The 19,585-nt window shown below is 39.7% G+C and overlaps 1 protein-coding gene across 1 annotated transcript; it reads left to right on the top strand.

Moving 5' to 3' along the window:
- The first annotated feature begins 11,662 nt into the window (after positions 1-11,662).
- LOC115190198 (transcription factor COE3) lies at positions 11,663-18,205 on the top strand. Its single transcript, XM_029748695.1, has 6 exons — positions 11,663-12,562; positions 12,841-12,997; positions 13,385-13,448; positions 13,918-13,973; positions 16,274-16,347; positions 18,122-18,205. Exons 1-6 carry the CDS (start codon positions 12,423-12,425, stop codon positions 18,192-18,194), a joined length of 564 nt encoding a protein of 187 aa, XP_029604555.1. The 5' UTR covers positions 11,663-12,422; the 3' UTR covers positions 18,195-18,205.
- Positions 18,206-19,585: the final 1,380 nt, after the last annotated feature.

The following is a 19,585-nucleotide window of genomic DNA, read 5'->3' on the forward strand; positions in this document are numbered from 1 at the left end:
ACGTTATGTTTCTACTTTACACTATCAAACGTTATGTTTCTACTTTACACTATCAAACGTTATGTTTCTACTTTACACTATCAAACATTATGTTTATACTTTACACTATCAAACGTTATGTTTCTACTTTACACTATCAAACATTATGTTTCTACTTTACATTATCAAACGTTATGTTTCTACTTTACACTATCAAACGTTATGTTTCTACTTTACACTATCAAACATTATCTTTATACTTTACACTATCAAACATTATCTTTCTACTTTACACTATCAAACATTATCTTTATACTTTACACTATCAAACGTTATGTTTCTACATTTACATTTACATTTAAGTCATTTAGCAGACGCTCTACTTTACACTATCAAACATTATGTTTCTACTTTACACTATCAAACATTATCTTTCTACTTTACACTATCAAACATTATGTTTCTACTTTACACTATCAAACGTTATGTTTCTACTTTACACTATCAAACGTTATGTTTCTACTTTACACTATCAAACATTATCTTTATACTTTACACTATCAAACATTATGTTTCTACTTTACACAATCAAACATTATGTTTCTACTTTACACTATCAAACATTATGTTTCTACTTTACACTATCAAACATTATATTTCTACTTTACAAACATACATTTTTATTATGTAATTATCAAACATTATGTTTCTACTTTACAAACATACATTTTTATTATGTAATTATCAAACATTATGTTTCGACTTTACAAACATACATTTTTATTCTGTAATTATCCAACTCTGCAGGAGACAAAACAGTTTGAAAACTAAGAACAGTCGGATTAAAGTAATAGTCAAATGTATTTGAACAAATTAAAAGACAATCATATCAAGCATTGCATTGTGAAAAGCAATTTACTTTATTTGAAAATGTATTTCAATGTAAAACATGTATTTCTAAATGAAACACTGATTAAGTTTGGTGAAAAAAGTGACTGCATGATTTTTTGTTGTGTGTTGTACTTAGTCAATTGAAAATGTGCTTAGAGTTTTGAAACAACTGTCTTTTGAATTATGTGTTTTGTGTTAAATTTACCCCACAGCTGTGAAAACTGCTCCAATAATCACACAATAATGATTATGTCACCATTTTGACCTAGGCTGTATTGACCCTGTGCATAATTATTAGGTTACTCGCATGAGACCTATTAAAAGTGTAAACTGAGTTGAATGATTTAGCTATTTATGCCTGTAGGTGGGGCACTGTCACCGTGGAATGGCTTTTCTATGAGACGGGTAAATACTGGCTGCCGCTGTCAAACTGAGGTCGCTATCGCCTATGGCCTGGCCTGTGGTTCTACGTTTAAGTTCTCAAACGCTACGTGATTTGAACAATTGCCCCCCCCCCCCCCCCCCCCAACCAATTATTGCCAATTTGAGCAATTTACGAGAGACACAATTAATCAAATGGTATGGATTAATCTGATAGAGAAAGACAGGACAGCATCCTAAATACATGGTTTCATAACGTCAGTCCATTTTATGAAGAACACCTAGTCTACATTATATCTGACCTATATGTGAATATATCAGAGATGATAACTGGTGAAGGTGGCAGGTGCACATCTGCAAATCTTTAATTATGGAAGTCAACTGTTTTATTCAATAGGATCCAAACGAATATATTTCTTATTCTGAAATGGGAGCGATTGACCCAACCACTCTCGGTTCACTCTCGATTTCCACTGGATATTTTACATGTTAATTGCCTAGAATAGGTCTCGGTTTCTTTATTCATTTTTTCCCCCCCTCTCCTTCTTTATATGACTACCGCCCCGGGCTGTGCCGCGGGCAAGCCGCACAGCATCTCTCGCTTCATTTTAGCACCAGAGTGAAAATGCTAATTATACAGCAACTCGGCTAGGCCGCTTGACATAACTCAACCATCTCACATGTTCTTCTGCACTGTTCATCAAGACATTGTTTTAAATCATTTAAATCAGTAGTATTGTATTACAGCCTAATATACTGCCATTAGTAGACTAGTACTGACCTGTTATAGTGGAATACCCTTGTTTAATATCTATAATACTGATAGCATCATTTAGGCGTTATCATTATCATCTGTATCATTATTTGACACTAATCACTGTCGCATCGCGATGATTAGGGGGACAAACGTTGAATGAAAGGATTAGGCACTGTCAACAGCAAGACCACATTGTTCTACTGTTAATCTTTAGTCTTAAATAAACTGTGCAGTTGAAACTGGATTGTAGGCTATAATCATCAGTCAAGCGGATAAGGAGTGAGGTAACTAGACTAGGAGCAGTGGTTTATAACGGTTGGTAGGCTAGGAGCAGCGGTTTATAACGGTTGGTAGGCTAGGAGCAGCGGTTTATAACGGTTGGTAGACTAGGAGCAGTGGTTTATAACGGTTGGTAGGCTAGGAGCAGCGGTTTATAACGGTTGGTAGGCTAGGAGCAGCGGTTTATAACAGTTGGTAGACTAGGAGCAGCGGTTTATAACGGTTGGTAGGCTAGGAGCAGTGGTTTATAACGGTTGGTAGGCTAGGAGCAGCGGTTTATAACGGTTGGTAGACTAGGAGCAGTGGTTTATAACGGTTGGTGGTTTATAACGGTTGGTAGACTAGGAGCAGTGGTTTATAACGGTTGGTGGTTTATAACGGTTGGTAGACTAGGAGCAGTGGTTTATAACGGTTGGTGGTTTATAACGGTTGGTAGACTAGGAGCAGTGGTTTATAACGGTTGGTAGACTAGGAGCAGCGGTTTATAACGGTTGGTAGGCTAGGAGCAGCGGTTTATAACGGTTGGTAGACTAGGAGCAGCGGTTTATAACGGTTGGTAGACTAGGAGCAGCGGTTTATAACGGTTGGTAGACTAAGAGCAGCGGTTTATAACGGTTGGTAGACTAGGAGCAGCGGTTTATAACGGTTGGTAGACTAGGAGCAGCGGTTTATAACGGTTGGTAGGCTAGGAGCAGTGGTTTATAACGGTTGGTGGTTTATAACGGTTGGTAGACTAGGAGCAGTGGTTTATAACGGTTGGTAGACTAGGAGCAGCGGTTTATAACGGTTGGTAGACTAGGAGCAGCGGTTTATAACGGTTGGTAGGCTAGGAGCAGTGGTTTATAACGGTTGGTGGTTTATAACGGTTGGTAGACTAGGAGCAGTGGTTTATAACGGTTGGTGGTTTATAACGGTTGGTAGACTAGGAGCAGTGGTTTATAACGGTTGGTAGACTAGGAGCAGTGGTTTATAACGGTTGGTAGGCTAGGAGCAGCGGTTTATAACGGTTGGTAGACTAGGAGCAGTGGTTTATAACGGTTGGTAGGCTAGGAGCAGCGGTTTATAACGGTTGGTAGGCTAGGAGCAGCGGTTTATAACGGTTGGTAGGCTAGGAGCAGTGGTTTATAACGGTTGGTAGACTAGGAGCAGCGGTTTATAACGGTTGGTAGGCTAGGAGCAGCGGTTTATAACGGTTGGTAGGCTAGGAGCAGCGGTTTATAACGGTTGGTAGGCTAGGAGCAGTGGTTTATAACGGTTGGTAGACTAGGAGCAGCGGTTTATAACGGTTGGTAGGCTAGGAGCAGCGGTTTATAACGGTTGGTAGACTAGGAGCAGTGGTTTATAACGGTTGGTGGTTTATAACGGTTGGTAGACTAGGAGCAGTGGTTTATAACGGTTGGTGGTTTATAACGGTTGGTAGACTAGGAGCAGTGGTTTATAACGGTTGGTGGTTTATAACGGTTGGTAGACTAGGAGCAGCGGTTTATAACGGTTGGTAGACTAGGAGCAGCGGTTTATAACGGTTGGTAGACTAGGAGCAGCGGTTTATAACGGTTGGTAGGCTAGGAGCAGTGGTTTATAACGGTTGGTGGTTTATAACGGTTGGTAGACTAGGAGCAGTGGTTTATAACGGTTGGTGGTTTATAACGGTTGGTAGACTAGGAGCAGTGGTTTATAACGGTTGGTAGGCTAGGAGCAGTGGTTTAAAACGGTTGGTAGACTAGGAGCAGCAGTTTATAACGGTTGGTAGACTAGGAGCAGCAGTTTATAACGGTTGGTAGACTAGGAGCAGCGGTTTATAACGGTTGGTAGGCTAGGAGCAGTGGTTTAAAACGGTTGGTAGACTAGGAGCAGCAGTTTATAACGGTTGGTAGACTAGGAGCAGCGGTTTATAACGGTTGGTAGACTAGGAGCAGCAGTTTATAACGGTTGGTAGACTAGGAGCAGCGGTTTATAACGGTTGGTAGACTAGGAGCAGCGGTTTATAACGGTTGGTAGACTAGGAGCAGCGGTTTATAACGGTTGGTAGACTAGGAGCAGCGGTTTATAACGGTTGGTAGACTAGGAGCAGCGGTTTATAACGGTTGGTAGACTAGGAGCAGCGGTTTATAACGGTTGGTAGACTAGGAGCAGCGGTTTATAACGGTTGGTAGACTAGGAGCAGCGGTTTATAACGGTTGGTAGACTAGGAGCAGCGGTTTATAACGGTTGGTAGACTAGGAGCAGCGGTTTATAACGGTTGGTAGACTAGGAGCAGCTGTTTATAACGGTTGGTAGGCTAGGAGCAGCGGTTTATAACGGTTGGTAGGCTAGGAGCAGCGGTTTATAACGGTTGGTAGACTAGGAGCAGCTGTTTATAACGGTTGGTAGGCTAGGAGCAGCGGTTTATAACGGTTGGTAGGCTAGGAGCAGCGGTTTATAACGGTTGGTAGACTAGGAGCAGCTGTTTATAACGGTTGGTAGGCTAGGAGCAGCGGTTTATAACGGTTGGTAGGCTAGGAGCAGCGGTTTATAACGGTTGGTAGGCTAGGAGCAGCGGTTTATAACGGTTGGTAGGCTAGGAGCAGTCACTCTCCAATCTGCCCTATTACCAAGTCCTTCCCCTTTCGCATTTTCATCATTTATAAAGGCTATGCTCGTTTATTAGATTAAAATTGTTTAAAGTAAAATACACATTTAAAGTTTGCTTTTAAATAAAAACCGTTCAACTTTTAATTGAAGGCTGATCTGTATTAGAACATCTGGACAGTATGAAAGCTGACACCGACTCAACGTCCCAGCGGTTGCACATATTTCAGAGTTAATTATCCCGATACATGTTTCATTAAAGCCAATTACAATATCTGGAGTTACCTAATCGAACCCTGTTTCCGTAATGAAGGAGCCCCCCTTGACATTAGAACCTTTGAAACAGATATATTTCTAATGTTCAGAATGCATATTAAAATTAGCCGATAGTGTATCAGGGTCTTTCGCTATGCTTTCTATACTTTCTATGCATTGAAATTGCGATGCCTACAGTACGCTGTTAATTGATGCCTTGTTTATTGTAAGGAAACAACCGCATTTCTAACTGGCAAACAACACCGATTGTAAAAGCACTTGAATTAGGTTCTGTTTTGTAATCAAGTCCATTTTAAATTAATTTCTAATTTCCGGCAACTAATCAGAACTGTAAATCTTTCCTTGACTGATTTTGTATGACCATGACTATTAGATAGCATTTGTATTTATTATATGAGATATTTCCCTAAATAAGACATGACTGTTCTGAAAATCACATATACATTAATAACAACACAGGTTGTTAGATGTTTACTCTATACACCAATTAGATCACGTGTTACATTCTAAAGGGTCAACAATCTATTGACAAATGTAACGCTTCTGTGACGCGCTGAAGTTTGCCTGGAAATCTCAATAAGGGTGGTGGTCTTTAAAATGACCAAAAGGAGGCGCTCTTCATCAAATTTAGAGCCAAACGAGCAACGCTTTGCATTAAGGTTACAGATGCTGGATTGCCTTTGACAATGAATAAATGTTGCCTTCCTTTTTACTGTATATTCAGCAAAACCGGACTATTGTTTTGACTTGTGAACTTCTGTATTGAGATATAAGCCTACACATGCGAAACAATATGTCGACATTATGAAATATTATTTCGCATGTGTATTTCTATGTACAGTGCCTTCAAAAAGTTTTCACACCCCTGGAATTTTACACATGTTGTTGTGTTACAGTCTGAATTTAAAATGGATTACATTTCGATTGTGTGTCACTGGCCTACACACAATACCCCATAATGATAAAGTGGACTTATATTTTTAGAAATTGTTCCAAATGTATTAAAAATAAAAAGCTGAAATGTCTTGAGTCAATAAGTATTCAACCCCTTTGTCATGGAAAGCCTAAATAAATGTAGGAGTAAAGATTTGCTTTACAAGTCACATGATAAGTTGCATTGACTCAGTCTGTGTACAATAATAGTGTTTAACATGATTTATGAATGACTACCTCATCTCTGTACCCCACGCATACAATTATCTGTAAGGTCCCTCAGTTGAGCAGTGAATTTCAAACACAAATTCAATCACAAAGACCAGAGAGCTTTTCCAATGCCTTCACAAAGAAGAGCACCTATTGGTAGATGGGTAAAAAAAAAAAAAAAAGAAAGATATTGAATATCCCTTTGAGCAGGTGAAGTTATTAATTACACTTTGGATGGTGTATCAATACACCCAGTCACTATGAAGATACAGGCCTCCTTAACCCTAACTCAGTTGCCAGAGAAGAAAGAAACCGCTCAGGGATTTCACCATGATGCCAATGGTGACTTTCATACAGTTACAGAGTTTAATGGCTGTGGTAGGAAAAAACTAAAAACATTGTGGTTACTCCTGTACAGAATAAAAATGTTCCAAAACCTTCATCCTGTTTGCAATCAGGCACTAAAGTTAAACTGCAAATAATTTGTCAAAGAAATTAACTTCATGTTCTGAATACACCACAAAGCGTTATGTTTGTGGCAAATCCAACACAACACATCACTGAGTACCACTCTTCATATTTCAAGCATTGTTGGTGGCTGCATCATGTTATGGGCATGCTTGTCATCGGCAAGGACTAGGGAGTTTTTTTCAGGGATAAAAATAAACGGAAATAGAGCTAAGAACAGGCAAAATCCTAGAGGAAAACCTAGTTCAGTCTGCTTTCCACCAGACACTGGGAGATGAATTCATCTTTCAGAAGGACAATAACCTAAAACACAATGCCAAATCTACACTGGAGTTACTTACCAAGAAGACTGTTAATGTTCCTGAGTGGCCTAGTTACAGTTTTGACTTAAATCTGCTTGGAAATCTATGGCAAGACTTGAAAATCATTGTCTAGCAATGATCAACAACCAACGTGATAGAGCTTAAATCATTTTTAAAAGAATAATATGCAAATATTGTACAGTTCAGGTGTGCAAAGCTCTTAGAGACTTACTCAGAAAGACTCACAGCTGCAATTGCTGTCAAATGTGATTCTAACATGCATTGATCCAGGGGGTTGAATACTTATGTAAATTAGATATTTTTGTATTTAATTTGCAATAAATTTACAAAAAATTCTAAAAACATGTTTTCACTTTGTCATTATTATTGTGTGTAGATGGGTGAGAAAAAAAATATTTTATCAATTTTGAATTCAGGCTGTAACACAATAAAATGTGGAATAAGTCAAGGGGTATGAATACTTTCTGAAGGCACATTAAGTGTTCGTAGTTTTGCCAACACTAATGTTTGATTTGCTGTAATCATTAACAACATTGAATATGAAACAAGCCACGGGGAAAAGACGCAGTGCTTATAAAGCAGAGGCGACCCTTTGTTTAAGTGTTGAGTTATGAGCTGCATATTTATGGTTATTGAAACAAATTAAAAGCATGTTGTTTTGCCATAAATATTAAGAACATTTTACGAGTAAGAAATGTGATTTTCGTTTTAAAATAAGATCCCGTCTGACATGCACGTTGTTAGTGACTTGCCTATATATTTTAACTTCATGTGCTATCTAACAGTTAATTGTGTCATTTATTATGTGATGATTAGGGAATAATAATCTATGCAACTGAGAAACTGTCATAGATGCAGTTGAGTGTTGTTGATGCGCAGTCACTCAGCTCTGACATTTGGTTGATGATGGTGCAGTAGGCCTACTACAAACACACACGCAAACACACACGCAAACACACACACACAGTGGAGAGAGCGAGAGAGAGGAGGCTGTAAAAGTGAAAATATAGGAAAGTGCTGAATTTCGATATTTGTCTGAAGTGAAGGAGGACTCTTTCAACTATATCTGAAAATATTTTATATATGGATGATTCAACTGCATCTAAAAGAAGTTTGCTTTATGTTAAATCACGTTTCTAACAGCCACACAAAGCTTTCAAGTTCATTTGTGCTCTAACGTGAAAGCAAGACCCCTATATTGCCCAACCTGCCATCAATCACAAGCTGACTTGCATATTTAGGCTGCAGAGAAATGGACATTTCCGTGATAAAAGACTTCCCTAACTAATGTCTCCGTTTGAGAGAGTCCCGTGTTCAATATTTTAGCATTGTCAATTAGTCTCTTATTTTATTTCATGTCCATGTCATGCCAATAAAACTCTCTGTCGCTACTTATTGTGAGCTTTCGCATCCAGGCTGGCTTTAATAAATATGTGGACTATCTAGCAATGTAATGAAACCATGTCCCGTTGAAAACAATAATATAAATCGCGTATTGTTGGATATTTTTTATTCTAGCTATGTTTCCTCACTCAGTGAAGTCTGTTCATTTTTCTGCTGCCACAGCATCGGGTTATATAGCCTACTGTACAGTCAGTAACACGACACGCTGCTTTAGCGATCGGAGATGAAAACAGCAAAACCTTGGTATATTTAGTCTTTCTCTCTCTGTGCTTTGGTATGATGTTGCGACTGGAGGAGAGGAGAGGACAGCTGGGCTATGGCCATCTCACCGACTTTGCCTTGACATCTGGGAAACCCACTGGTGTGTGGCACGCGAATCGGTTGATGTCGCTATTTAAATGCAAATTTGTGGGGGATCATTGAAGCCTCACCCCGTAAATTCACACAAAAGGAACACTTCACACACAATAAGGAGGAGGGTCGTTTTCTTCCGGAGGTCTTGGCAACACCAAGCAAATCTTATTCAAACCAACACACCTCCTGCATGACTAACATTGTGGGTTTTGTTTTTTTGTCTAGCGTTCACCATTAGCACACTTCTCCAAATGAGATATAACATTAGCGATCTTTTACAACTAAATCCACACGCACGGTCCTTATGATGAGAGCAGTTCGGGCTACACGCACAGTTCATGTTGAATGCAAAATATACACCAGCTTTTTAGTGACTTGATATTAGAATATAATAGACGCATTATTATTAATATTATTATTATTGTTTATCTTGACTTATTATGCTATTGTTTTTTTATGAGTTTTTGTGGCTAAGTAATAATCTATCCGTGCATCAACATCATGACTTGTTGAGATGTCGCTGCGTGTGTTGCTGATGTCTAAACACGCCGCAGAATAAGCACGTGCGAGAAGCACTCATATGTCAAATTGAGACATGATCATAAATTAAAATATGCACTTATATGTCCATCAACGTCCCGTTTTTTTTCGTGTGTTAAAAAAATAAAATAAAATCGTCCTAAGCACCTTGATTAATTTCCGTCTGTCTGACGGAAGCAGTTAGAGAGGAAGTCAAAGTTAAAACTTGGTGGAAATGAAAGAGCGCATTTAGCACGCGACCAGATGATCCTAGAAAATGAGCTGAAATAGATTCAGGCTCAGCGCCTGTTGTGGCAGCAGCTGATTCCCTATTCCTGTCCAGATGGCTCCCAACACAGATTTGCATTCATTTTCGCCTAATATCGTCCAAAATAGAGGAGCAGCTGCATTTGTTGTCAAATAAGGTTTAAAACTCCTTTTTTTATGACGGGGGTCGTTACCTACGTGATGGGGTTGTCGAACTGTCCTAGAACCTCTTTCTCTCCAGTCAACAGTATCAGTTAGAACAGGACCTGTCCTAAAAACCCTACTTTGGCCATCAGATTTAAGGCCCTTTGGTGTATAATCGGCATTAAACATACAGTAGTCTATCATTAGGCTGCTTGGTGCAATATGCAGTTTCCAAGACAGAATTATACTGAGATAAAAAAAAAAAAAATACAAATGTTGGCAAGTAACTTAATTTATGACCAATTGAAATAACATATTTAGAGAAAAAAAAACTAAAAAAGTCAAGTGCACTCTATTTCAACGTTATAACATTTTACTTGCAACGCTGCAAACACGGCATTGGTGACATTTGTTCTACGGTACATCAATTTATCGAGCAAATAATAATTTATAAGCAATTTGCATATGAACCCATTAAAATGAACACTTAGTACAATATTACCCGGGTTGACACAGTAAATTGTAAATCAATAAATTGTAAATTGTCTAGAAATAGAATAGCCTAACGATATTATCCTAAAATAGTAATAAAATGCGGTTTTATTATACTTACGTATTTAATTAGGACGTGCAGGGCCGGGAAAGGAATGGATTTAGAGACGACGGAAGAACAACAGCCGCTTTGATAATTCACTTATCTTTGGCAATAGTCATTAACCCCCAACCCCAGCAAAATGCTGTCTAAAACACATCTCTCTTCCGTTCCACGTACACCCATCCCACCCCTTTAGTGCACGGGGCTGTGGGGTCCCCTGATAACCCAAATCGGACTTCACTTTTTTTTTTGCCGATTAATTAAAATGTAAAAAATATAGCTTAAAAAAAAGGTCTGCCACTTGGCAACTAGAAAGCATTGCCCTGAAGGAGAAATACCTATTACCGTCATATTATTGTAGGCTATTTAAGAGTGTTTCTTTATTGTGATAAAATACAGGTCTGTTCTTCAGAAGAGAGAGGTTGGACACCGTGCATCCCCTGAGTCCGTTCACTGAATAGAATGATGTACACCCACATTAAACTAAATCAACTATCGTATTGAACAGTAATGTATAGCACACATACAACCTGTGCATTGCATTAGGATAACACGTTGTAATGATGCCCTGGTGTTTAGAAACTTCATGACAGACATGAAGTACTGCACGTTGAATCCATACGAGTCCTTAGTCTGGGATACAGCCATCTGACACATTTCCCTTTATAAAGATACTAATACCTGGGCTACTGTCTGCAGCACAGTTATAAAGATACTAATACCCGGGCTACTGTCTGCAGCACAGTTATAAAGATACTAATACCTGGGCTACTGTCTGCAGCACAGTTATAAAGATACTAATACCTGGGCTACTGTCTGCAGCACAGTTATTTTACTTTGTCATGAGAGACGCGTTATATTCCATCACTTGTAACATGGCTGCATTAAAATAGCATTGATTCACTTTGACTATATATGCACTGGCGAACACCTCTATAAAACATGCCAATTTAGATTTGGAAAAGCCCGAACAAATAGTAATAGTGAAATATATCCTTGTATCTAGTTTTGACCAAATGGATTGGAAAGTCCTTCCTTTATGCTCCTATAGACATGTTATGCGCTTCCCTCGGTCTTTTAGTCGATATTTACTCATTAATTGCTGAGAACATGACATAACAGCCTACCTGGGTAAAGTATTTAGTGACAATTCCTGCTCCCTTCCCTACAATATGTTGTATCGGCTGGACTCTGTCCTTTAGGATTTCATGTACAGTGAATATTAACGTCACAGGATGTGCATTTGAGTGGGAAATCTCTACATTTAATAATGGAGGGGGAAAAAAGTAGAGCTTGTCTTGTTTGGAGCTCTCGGGTTTCAGCCAGGCAGCTATTGCATGTAGGACTCTCCAGAATGAAGCTCGTTCAGGGACACGACGTGTCACTGCTCCATATATGGCCGAAGCCCCGCCCCACCAACGCGTCATATCGTGACAGCGCGCATCCCGTGGGTTTAGAGTTTTGGCTCCCGGGAAAGGTTCCACTCCTCCGGGATAGAGGGGTTGAGTTTTGTATGCTTCCATCCATTCTGCAAGACGCTAAAGGCCTCTCATCAACCTCTCCTGTGTCCAGGAACACCTCCGTAGTAATCATTTGGTTTATTTGTCTTTTGGAGCTGGAGCGCATTGCCAGAAGTGGTCGATTCAACTGAAGGTTTTTTTTTTTTTAAATGCTTGTTGTATGATGACTCCAGCTTGAGGAGACATCACCAAAAACAAAAAGTTTTCTTCAAACGCATTTCGAATAAAAAACTTGAATAAAACAGAAGCAACTACAACCATATCCTGCTATTTGAACGACTTCTTCAACGACTAGGATCACGTTCCCACCAGCTACAGAGATAGACTACAGTAACCCATTCTGTAAATTGTTCATGTCGTGCCAACACAGGACGGGCTCAAGGAGACAGGACTTGTGAACTCAACTGGGACTTTTATTTCGTTTCTACACGTTTAACCACAACAAACTTATTTTACTGTTATTTGTCAACCACCAAGAAGGAAAAATTGCTCTTCAACAACTACCTTCCTATTACTCTCATTTGGCTGGAGCGGGTTTGTACGAAACTGTTTTAATGTTTGGAATTCAGGAAAATATAGGCTTACCTAGAGGAGGGACGACTATGAAAGAGGAACCGCTGGGCAGCGGGATGAACTCGGTCCGCTCGTGGATGCACACATCTGGGGTAGTGGATGCGAACACAGCCGCCCAAAGGTACGTTTGCCAAACATCCAATTTTTAATGCATTTCTCAGATTGCCCCTAAATCCCCACATTGCCATGTATCAATTACAATCTCCCTATGCGCCTCTTCTCTTCGCCACTTTCTCCAACGCTCATTACATCATATTACTGTTAAAGTGACAAATCAAGAAATCTCTTGTCTCTAAAAACGTGCCTTTCACCATCTCCCAATGTTTTCATCTGATGCTACCTCCATCTCCAGTGTTTCTCTCCATCTAACCGAGGTGCTCCTCTCTCTTCTCCCCGCAGCGGTGTGGGTTTGGCTCGGGCACACTACGAGAAGCAACCACCGTCCAACCTCAGAAAATCCAACTTTTTCCACTTCGTTCTTGCGCTGTATGACAGGCAAGGGCAGCCCGTGGAGATCGAACGGACAGCTTATGTGGACTTTGTGGAGAAGGACAAAGTAAGCGCCATTTCTTTTGGAATATCGTCCCATTTTATTCAAGTATTTTTTTTATTTTCACCTAAACAGTTCATCATTTGGTGGTAAAGGCAGGAACACGTCATAGGCGGTGGAGGAGACACGTGCAGTTTTGTGGATTTTCTAAATGACTTCGAATGTCACAAAATTATTTTGTACATTTAGTTGTTTTTTTTACTCTACATAGATAGATACCCCCTCCCCCCCCTCCCCCCCCCCACACACACACACACACACACACACACATTTCCCCCCACTTGACCCCTTCATAATAGTCTATTTTGTGACCTCATAATTACCACATCAAGACAAATATCAACATAACACAGTAAATGTATGTGACACTGATTCAATGCTCATTATTTTCAGGAACCAAACAGTGAAAAAACTAACAATGGGATCCACTACAAACTACAATTATTGTACAGCAACGGTAAGTGTTCACAGCTACTGATAAGAAAAAAAAAAACTGTGTCTGATTATTATGAAGTGAATAAGTACAAATCAGGGCTGCATGCTTGGACATTGATTCCGTCAGATAACGTTGTATGGTGGTTGTTAGGCTGATATTGGGTTCCATTTTTTAAAGTGGTAAATTGCCTGTCGGTGTCAGCGAGCGTTGTCCATGGTTAATCCACGCTCAGTTAGCGATGCGTGGGAATCAGATATTAATCCACGTTTTAACCTGACGGTAACCAGATGGTGATAATGAAAATATATTATGATGATACATGTTTTATATAAAAAAAAAAATTTTTTTAAACGTGTTTTATTATATTCATTTTATGTCAGTAAAAATGGTAAGACTTGGCGCATATATTTTCTAAAATATAATGTGTAAACAAAATCACAGTGTAAATGACAAGATACTTAAAAAATATATATATATACTTTATTCACAGGTGTCAGAACAGAACAAGATCTTTTCGTACGATTAATTGATTCCATGACAAAACAGGTAAGATTTTTTTTATATATATATAATTATCTGCAATGCCAAATTGTATGCTTATGGTGCTTGAAATATAACGTGTGTTGTGGAAACGTGCGTGGTTTTAGAATTGACCCTATTACAGGAGATATATGCTTCAATTATGAGCCTGTAAGTTATTAGGAGCCTGTGTGGTTGCGTTTTTTTTAATCGTTTTTATTTCACTATAAATCAGCTCGCTCTCGGTTTGGAGCGATTGTATTGTTGTTATTATTTTTTATTTTATACAACTTTGTGAATCGCCTATATAGACATGGACAGTTGTAGTTATCCGGTATATAGTTAATTAAAATAATAACCTTTAGTGGCCTCTCTTTAATTCGGGTTGTCAGCTCCAGGGGTCTCCCGTATACCCGTGCAAGGTCCTCTTCATGTTTATGTAATTTGCAGCCATATGCAAAAGTGTTTAATAGGGTTTATTTAATTTCCCTTTTTTTTTAAATCGTGATTATACTTGACATGAGATATTATATATATTTTTTTGGAGAATGCTATAAAATATTTTTGCTGATATTACGGTTAGTGAAATGAATCGGTTTTGTAGGTCTACGGTGCTTTGCGTATTGGCTCGTGAGCGCATGTTAGTAAATTATCCCCTAATTCCGCTTATGTTCTAATAGATGGGATGACGTAGCCTTCAACAAACATAGGTCTTATCTGCTACGTAGTAATTGTGCGTTGACAGTCCCATCAGTTCAGAAATGTTGAAATAATCATTTATTGTGACAAACAGACCAGACTATTATTGCTAAACGGAAGTCTCGGTTTAATAACAAGAGCCTCTTTTTACTATGAGAGGCCACTTGAGTGGACAATGTGGCGCGTTTCCTCAACCTGAATGTTTTCGGAAGTCACTCTCGGCTAGTACGGGCTTATTGTTAAGTGCACTCCTCCAAGTTCACCGAATAGCTTCTAGCTTCAGTGTCTAGGGTTAAATAGCATTATTAATACCGCTTTGTTTATTCATATCTTCACCTGTTATTATTATATAGGAAATATAGGCTCCGTGTTAGATTCGTGACTGTACTTTCTATAGCCTATAGGTCTGTCTATGATCAGAGAGTCAATGACGCTGAACCGTCAGTTTATGGATTTCTGTTTCTTCAGCCGAGACACGGGAAATAAATCACACGATGATAACTGCACTACTCCCCAAATCCCTCATATATAGATGTAGTAGCCTGTGTGGTACCCCTCTCACCTCCAATGGAACAGAGCTGTTCGGTGTGTTTTCAACTATTACCACAAGCGCTAAAAAACATTTAAAATCCCTATCTCATTTTGCTGTGAAATATTTGATGTAGTGTTTTATTTATGTATTTATTCACCCGCTTGTCCCCTCTTGCTATAGCAGCGTTGTTACTCATTGTAAATACAATTGTGATAGGCCCTATAGTGTGTCATGCGTTTTGCTTAATTGCTAATTATAAAGAGTTTATCTTTGATTAAAAGCAGCGCTTCTTTGGTTTTACATTCATCCAAGATGTAACGGCGATGCGAGCGGGATAGGCAGGCTGCTGTTGTCGAGCTGTAGCCGTGCATCACAGACCCGGGGCAGAACGAGGGGAGGGAGACAGACAGACTGAGGCCGAGCGCACCTACAGCTCCACGCCATCTGTTAAAGCCAATGCTCAAGAATTACTCTACCGAACCCCCGACAACGATTTTTTTTTTATCCGAGAAAAATCATTGTTAGCGGCTCAAAATAAACAACAGCTTGCCCATTAGCTCTTTCCCCCCTCAAATATCTGTAGATTAGAATGGCGCTGATGTATACGGAAATGAGTATTATTTACATCGCCCATCTGCAGCTGAGAACCCACGTGTGATTGGTATTATCCTGGGATAATGAATAAAAAATATACAAACAACATAATACACATATTAACCTATTTGACATTTTTGTTGTTGTTGTGGTCTAGCAAATCAATTAGGCTATTTATTTACATTACAATATATATATATAAATATACATTTTTAAAGAAAGTAATTGTTTGGGAATTATCTACGAGAAATGAATTTATATCTTCAACTTACAATATAACCTATAAATCATAAACTATACAATTGCTGTATGTAGACCTATGTGTCAATATTAGTAGGTCTATATACTTTATGAATTAGTAATCAATAAAATAATGAATTGAGTAATTTATGAATTGAATGTTATTGTGGTGTAGGTTGAGGCTTATATCCTATAGCCCACAGAGAACGGCACATGTGCAGCGTGTTATTCAGTTCGATGTCTTTCTCGCTTTGATTCCAAGGCTATAATCTATGAAGGTCAAGATAAAAACCCAGAGATGTGCCGAGTGCTTCTCACACACGAAATCATGTGCAGGTAAGAGCTTTATCACGGCGATTAGCTACATTTCAACCTCCTTTTAATATATGCTTGTATATTTTTAATGTATTTTTTAAATATTTCTTTGCTTTGTTATTAAAATGCTGAGTTGAGGGTTTTGAGGATGCTCCTTACTAGATGTATTAACCCATAAACCTCAATCTCTTGTTGCAATGAAAACACGTCGATTCATATCGGCAGACTCATAGCCAATGTTACACAGGCTGCCTGTTCTCAGACATAACACTATGCGAAGTGGAATATTATAACTGGGGAGGTTTCATTCAATGACCATTAGGAATTACAGGCCAGAATCCCTGTATCGGTTTTAAACTACTATAGTTGGGTTTGATTGGTCAACTGACAACAGACACAGAACAGAGAAACAGGTCGCTGATGACGGCACATTCCTGTGTTCTGTCAACGGGCGGAATAATAACCCAGAAACGGAGCTTTGATAATCTTACCCCTGCGTTGAATCCCTGTTTATCATGAGCTGACCCACACAGCAGGCGACATCCTGCTCCAAGTGGGCCGAACTACACCTCATCACCACGACATAATGTACAACAAAAGCTATGTTTTCTCTTTAGATGATGGTTTGCATATCAATGAATGTTTCAGAGGTGTGTGTGTGTACACACACTGCTTGTAGTAAAGACCGTTTCCGTTGAAAACACAGATGTGGTTTGGAGATCTAGAAGTGGAGGACTGTTAGACTTTTTTAATCACTTTAACTCTCAGCAGCTAGCTTTAAAGAGCTTCACACACTCCCCAGACCATATGGTGTTCAGTTAGCTCATCTGGACATGGAGCCATCATACAACTAGGCTTTCAAAAAAACACAAACAAAAAGTGAGAATGAAGCATAACATTTTGGTATAATTTCAACATGAATAAAACTGTACCAGACAGTATTGGGTCCGGTCCTTTCCCCATCGGTAGCTCTGGCTAGACCCCAGCACCAGAACCAGCACCAGAACCAGCACCAGAACCAGAACCAGCAACACCGGCTAAACCCAGACAATGCTACTTCAGTAAAAGATTGATGCAGGAGCTACATGGCTTCTGAGCGCTCTATTGAATATCTGGCCTATCACAGGAAGGCTGGTTTGAAGATGGCCGTCTGCATCCTCTCCAGAATTAACAGCTTGACAATTAGAGGGAAACAAAAAGCTGAAGCTGTGGAAAGACGATTCCCCAGCCTCCTGGCATCTTCTGTTCTCAGTTCAGTGCTAGAGACAACACCACAAACATGTTGTCTCCCTGAGACTAGCAAACGGTGCAGCAGCAGTGCTCGGCAATGCTATGGGGTACGTCCCAAATGGCACCCTATTCCCTACATAGTGCACTACATTTGACCAGAGGTCTATAGGAATAGGGTTCCATTTGGGACACAGACGAGGAGATGTTTACCCGTTTACCCTGCGTGGCGAGACTGACTAGGTTCCATACCAATCAGCACACAGACAGACAGCTAGCGCCAGGCATACAGGCACAGCTCAGCAACAATCATTATCTAAACACTGTCATGCTTAGATAAATATACAATTAAAAAATTAAAAGAAAATGTTACTAAGTAACAATTAAACATGGGAAGATCCACGCTGTGTGAACCTCTTTGGGCTGCAGTTTACACATGCAGCCCAAATCTGATATTTTTTTGAACCAATCAAGATGTGGATCTTTTGCCTATAAAAGGGGCAACGGATCAGAATTGGTCTGCCTGTGTGAACCTGACTTGATAACATCATCGTTTTGTCCTCTCTAGTCGGTGTTGTGATAAGAAGAGTTGTGGCAACAGAAACGAGACTCCCTCAGACCCCGTTATCATCGACAGGTAAGAAACACACCGCTGTTTGGTACAGTTCTTTTCTCTGTTCTGGTGTAGTCGTGTGGCGTGTGCTGTGTGTATGTACGGAGTGGGATGGTCATGGTTGTTGTAGTCATTCTGGGGACTGTCGTTGTAGTCATCCTGGGGACTCTGTGGTGCCCGACTTCTGTCTCTCTGTCTCTCTGCATTGTGCTGTCTCTGTGTTTGTTGTTCTGCTGCGTTGTTGCACAGGTGGGTTGACTTGGAAACCAGGAGGTCTCTGTGGGGATTGGGTAATTGCTAGTGAGTTGTCAGGGGAAACAGTTTCCTCGGCCTTTCCTCTCTCTGTGCTCTGCCCTGCTGTGAGGAAGTCAGTTGTTTATGCCTGGAGTGCGCTTGGCTTTACATTCAGACATGTATCATTGAATGGCTGCCTCCTAATTTGCGAACAAGTGTTTTATTCAGTACTCTGTCATTTATTCCACTATACTGTATATCTATGTGAATCTGAGTGCTTGGCTGCCTTCCTAAATGGGCCCACTGTCCAGGAGAGCTTGGTATCACGTTAGATATATTGTTACTGCTACTGGCCGAGCACAGTTTTCTCAGTCGTAGTTCATTGGATGTGAACAAGTATGTTGGGAGAGGGAAAGATGGTCCCTGTAGCTCAGTTGGTAGAGCATGGTGTTTGCAACACCAGGGTTGTGGGTTCGATTCCCACGGGGGGCCAGCACAGAACATTTTTTTATGAAATGTATGCATTCACTACTGTAAGTCGCTCTGGATAAGAGCGTTTGCTAAATGACTAAAAATGTAAAAATGTAATGAGTTAAACCAGGGTTAAATATAGAGAAACCAGGAGAGGGATAGATGATGAGTTAAACCAGGGTTAAATATAGAGAAACCAGGAGAGGGATAGATGATGAGTTAGACCAGGGTTAAATATAGAGAAACCAGGAGAGGGATAGGTGATGAGTTAAACCAGGGTGAAATATGGGCCACCAGTGGATAGCAATGCTAATGTTTGAGTTGTTAGAATAGCTGTTTGCTTAGCGGAGAGTATTTGGTATCTGACACAGGGAACATCTCTCTTATTAGTAATCAAATATGGCCGGCCAGTTGCTGCCTTCACTCAGTCAGTCAGTCAGTGAGAGAGTCTATGTGTCAACCAGTGGAACATAGAGCTCCCAGACGACTCACATTCTGGACTGGAGCAGCTCTGGTAGAATTTATCAATGTTTAAATGTATTCACAATCACATGTATGCATTTTTGGGATCTACGCATTCATTTTACGCTGTTACACATTATTGTATTATGACTGTATATGTATTCATGTATGTGCGTATTATGACTCTAATGGAATATTGTTTTGTGGAAATAGGTAGAGGTAGAATGATGCTTTTCAGAACTACTTCAGTTG

Source organism: Salmo trutta, unplaced genomic scaffold (assembly GCF_901001165.1).
Source record: "Salmo trutta unplaced genomic scaffold, fSalTru1.1, whole genome shotgun sequence".
Lineage (NCBI taxonomy): Eukaryota > Metazoa > Chordata > Actinopteri > Salmoniformes > Salmonidae > Salmo > Salmo trutta.

Coding starts and splice junctions, on each gene's coding strand:
- LOC115190198 (XM_029748695.1), top strand. CDS start 12,423: ATGTTTGGAATTCAGGAAAATATAGGCTTACCTAGAGGAGGGACGACT. Junction 12,998..13,384: donor ACTTTGTGGAGAAGGACAAA/GTAAGCGCCATT, acceptor CATTATTTTCAG/GAACCAAACAGTGAAAAAAC. Junction 13,449..13,917: donor ACAATTATTGTACAGCAACG/GTAAGTGTTCAC, acceptor CTTTATTCACAG/GTGTCAGAACAGAACAAGAT.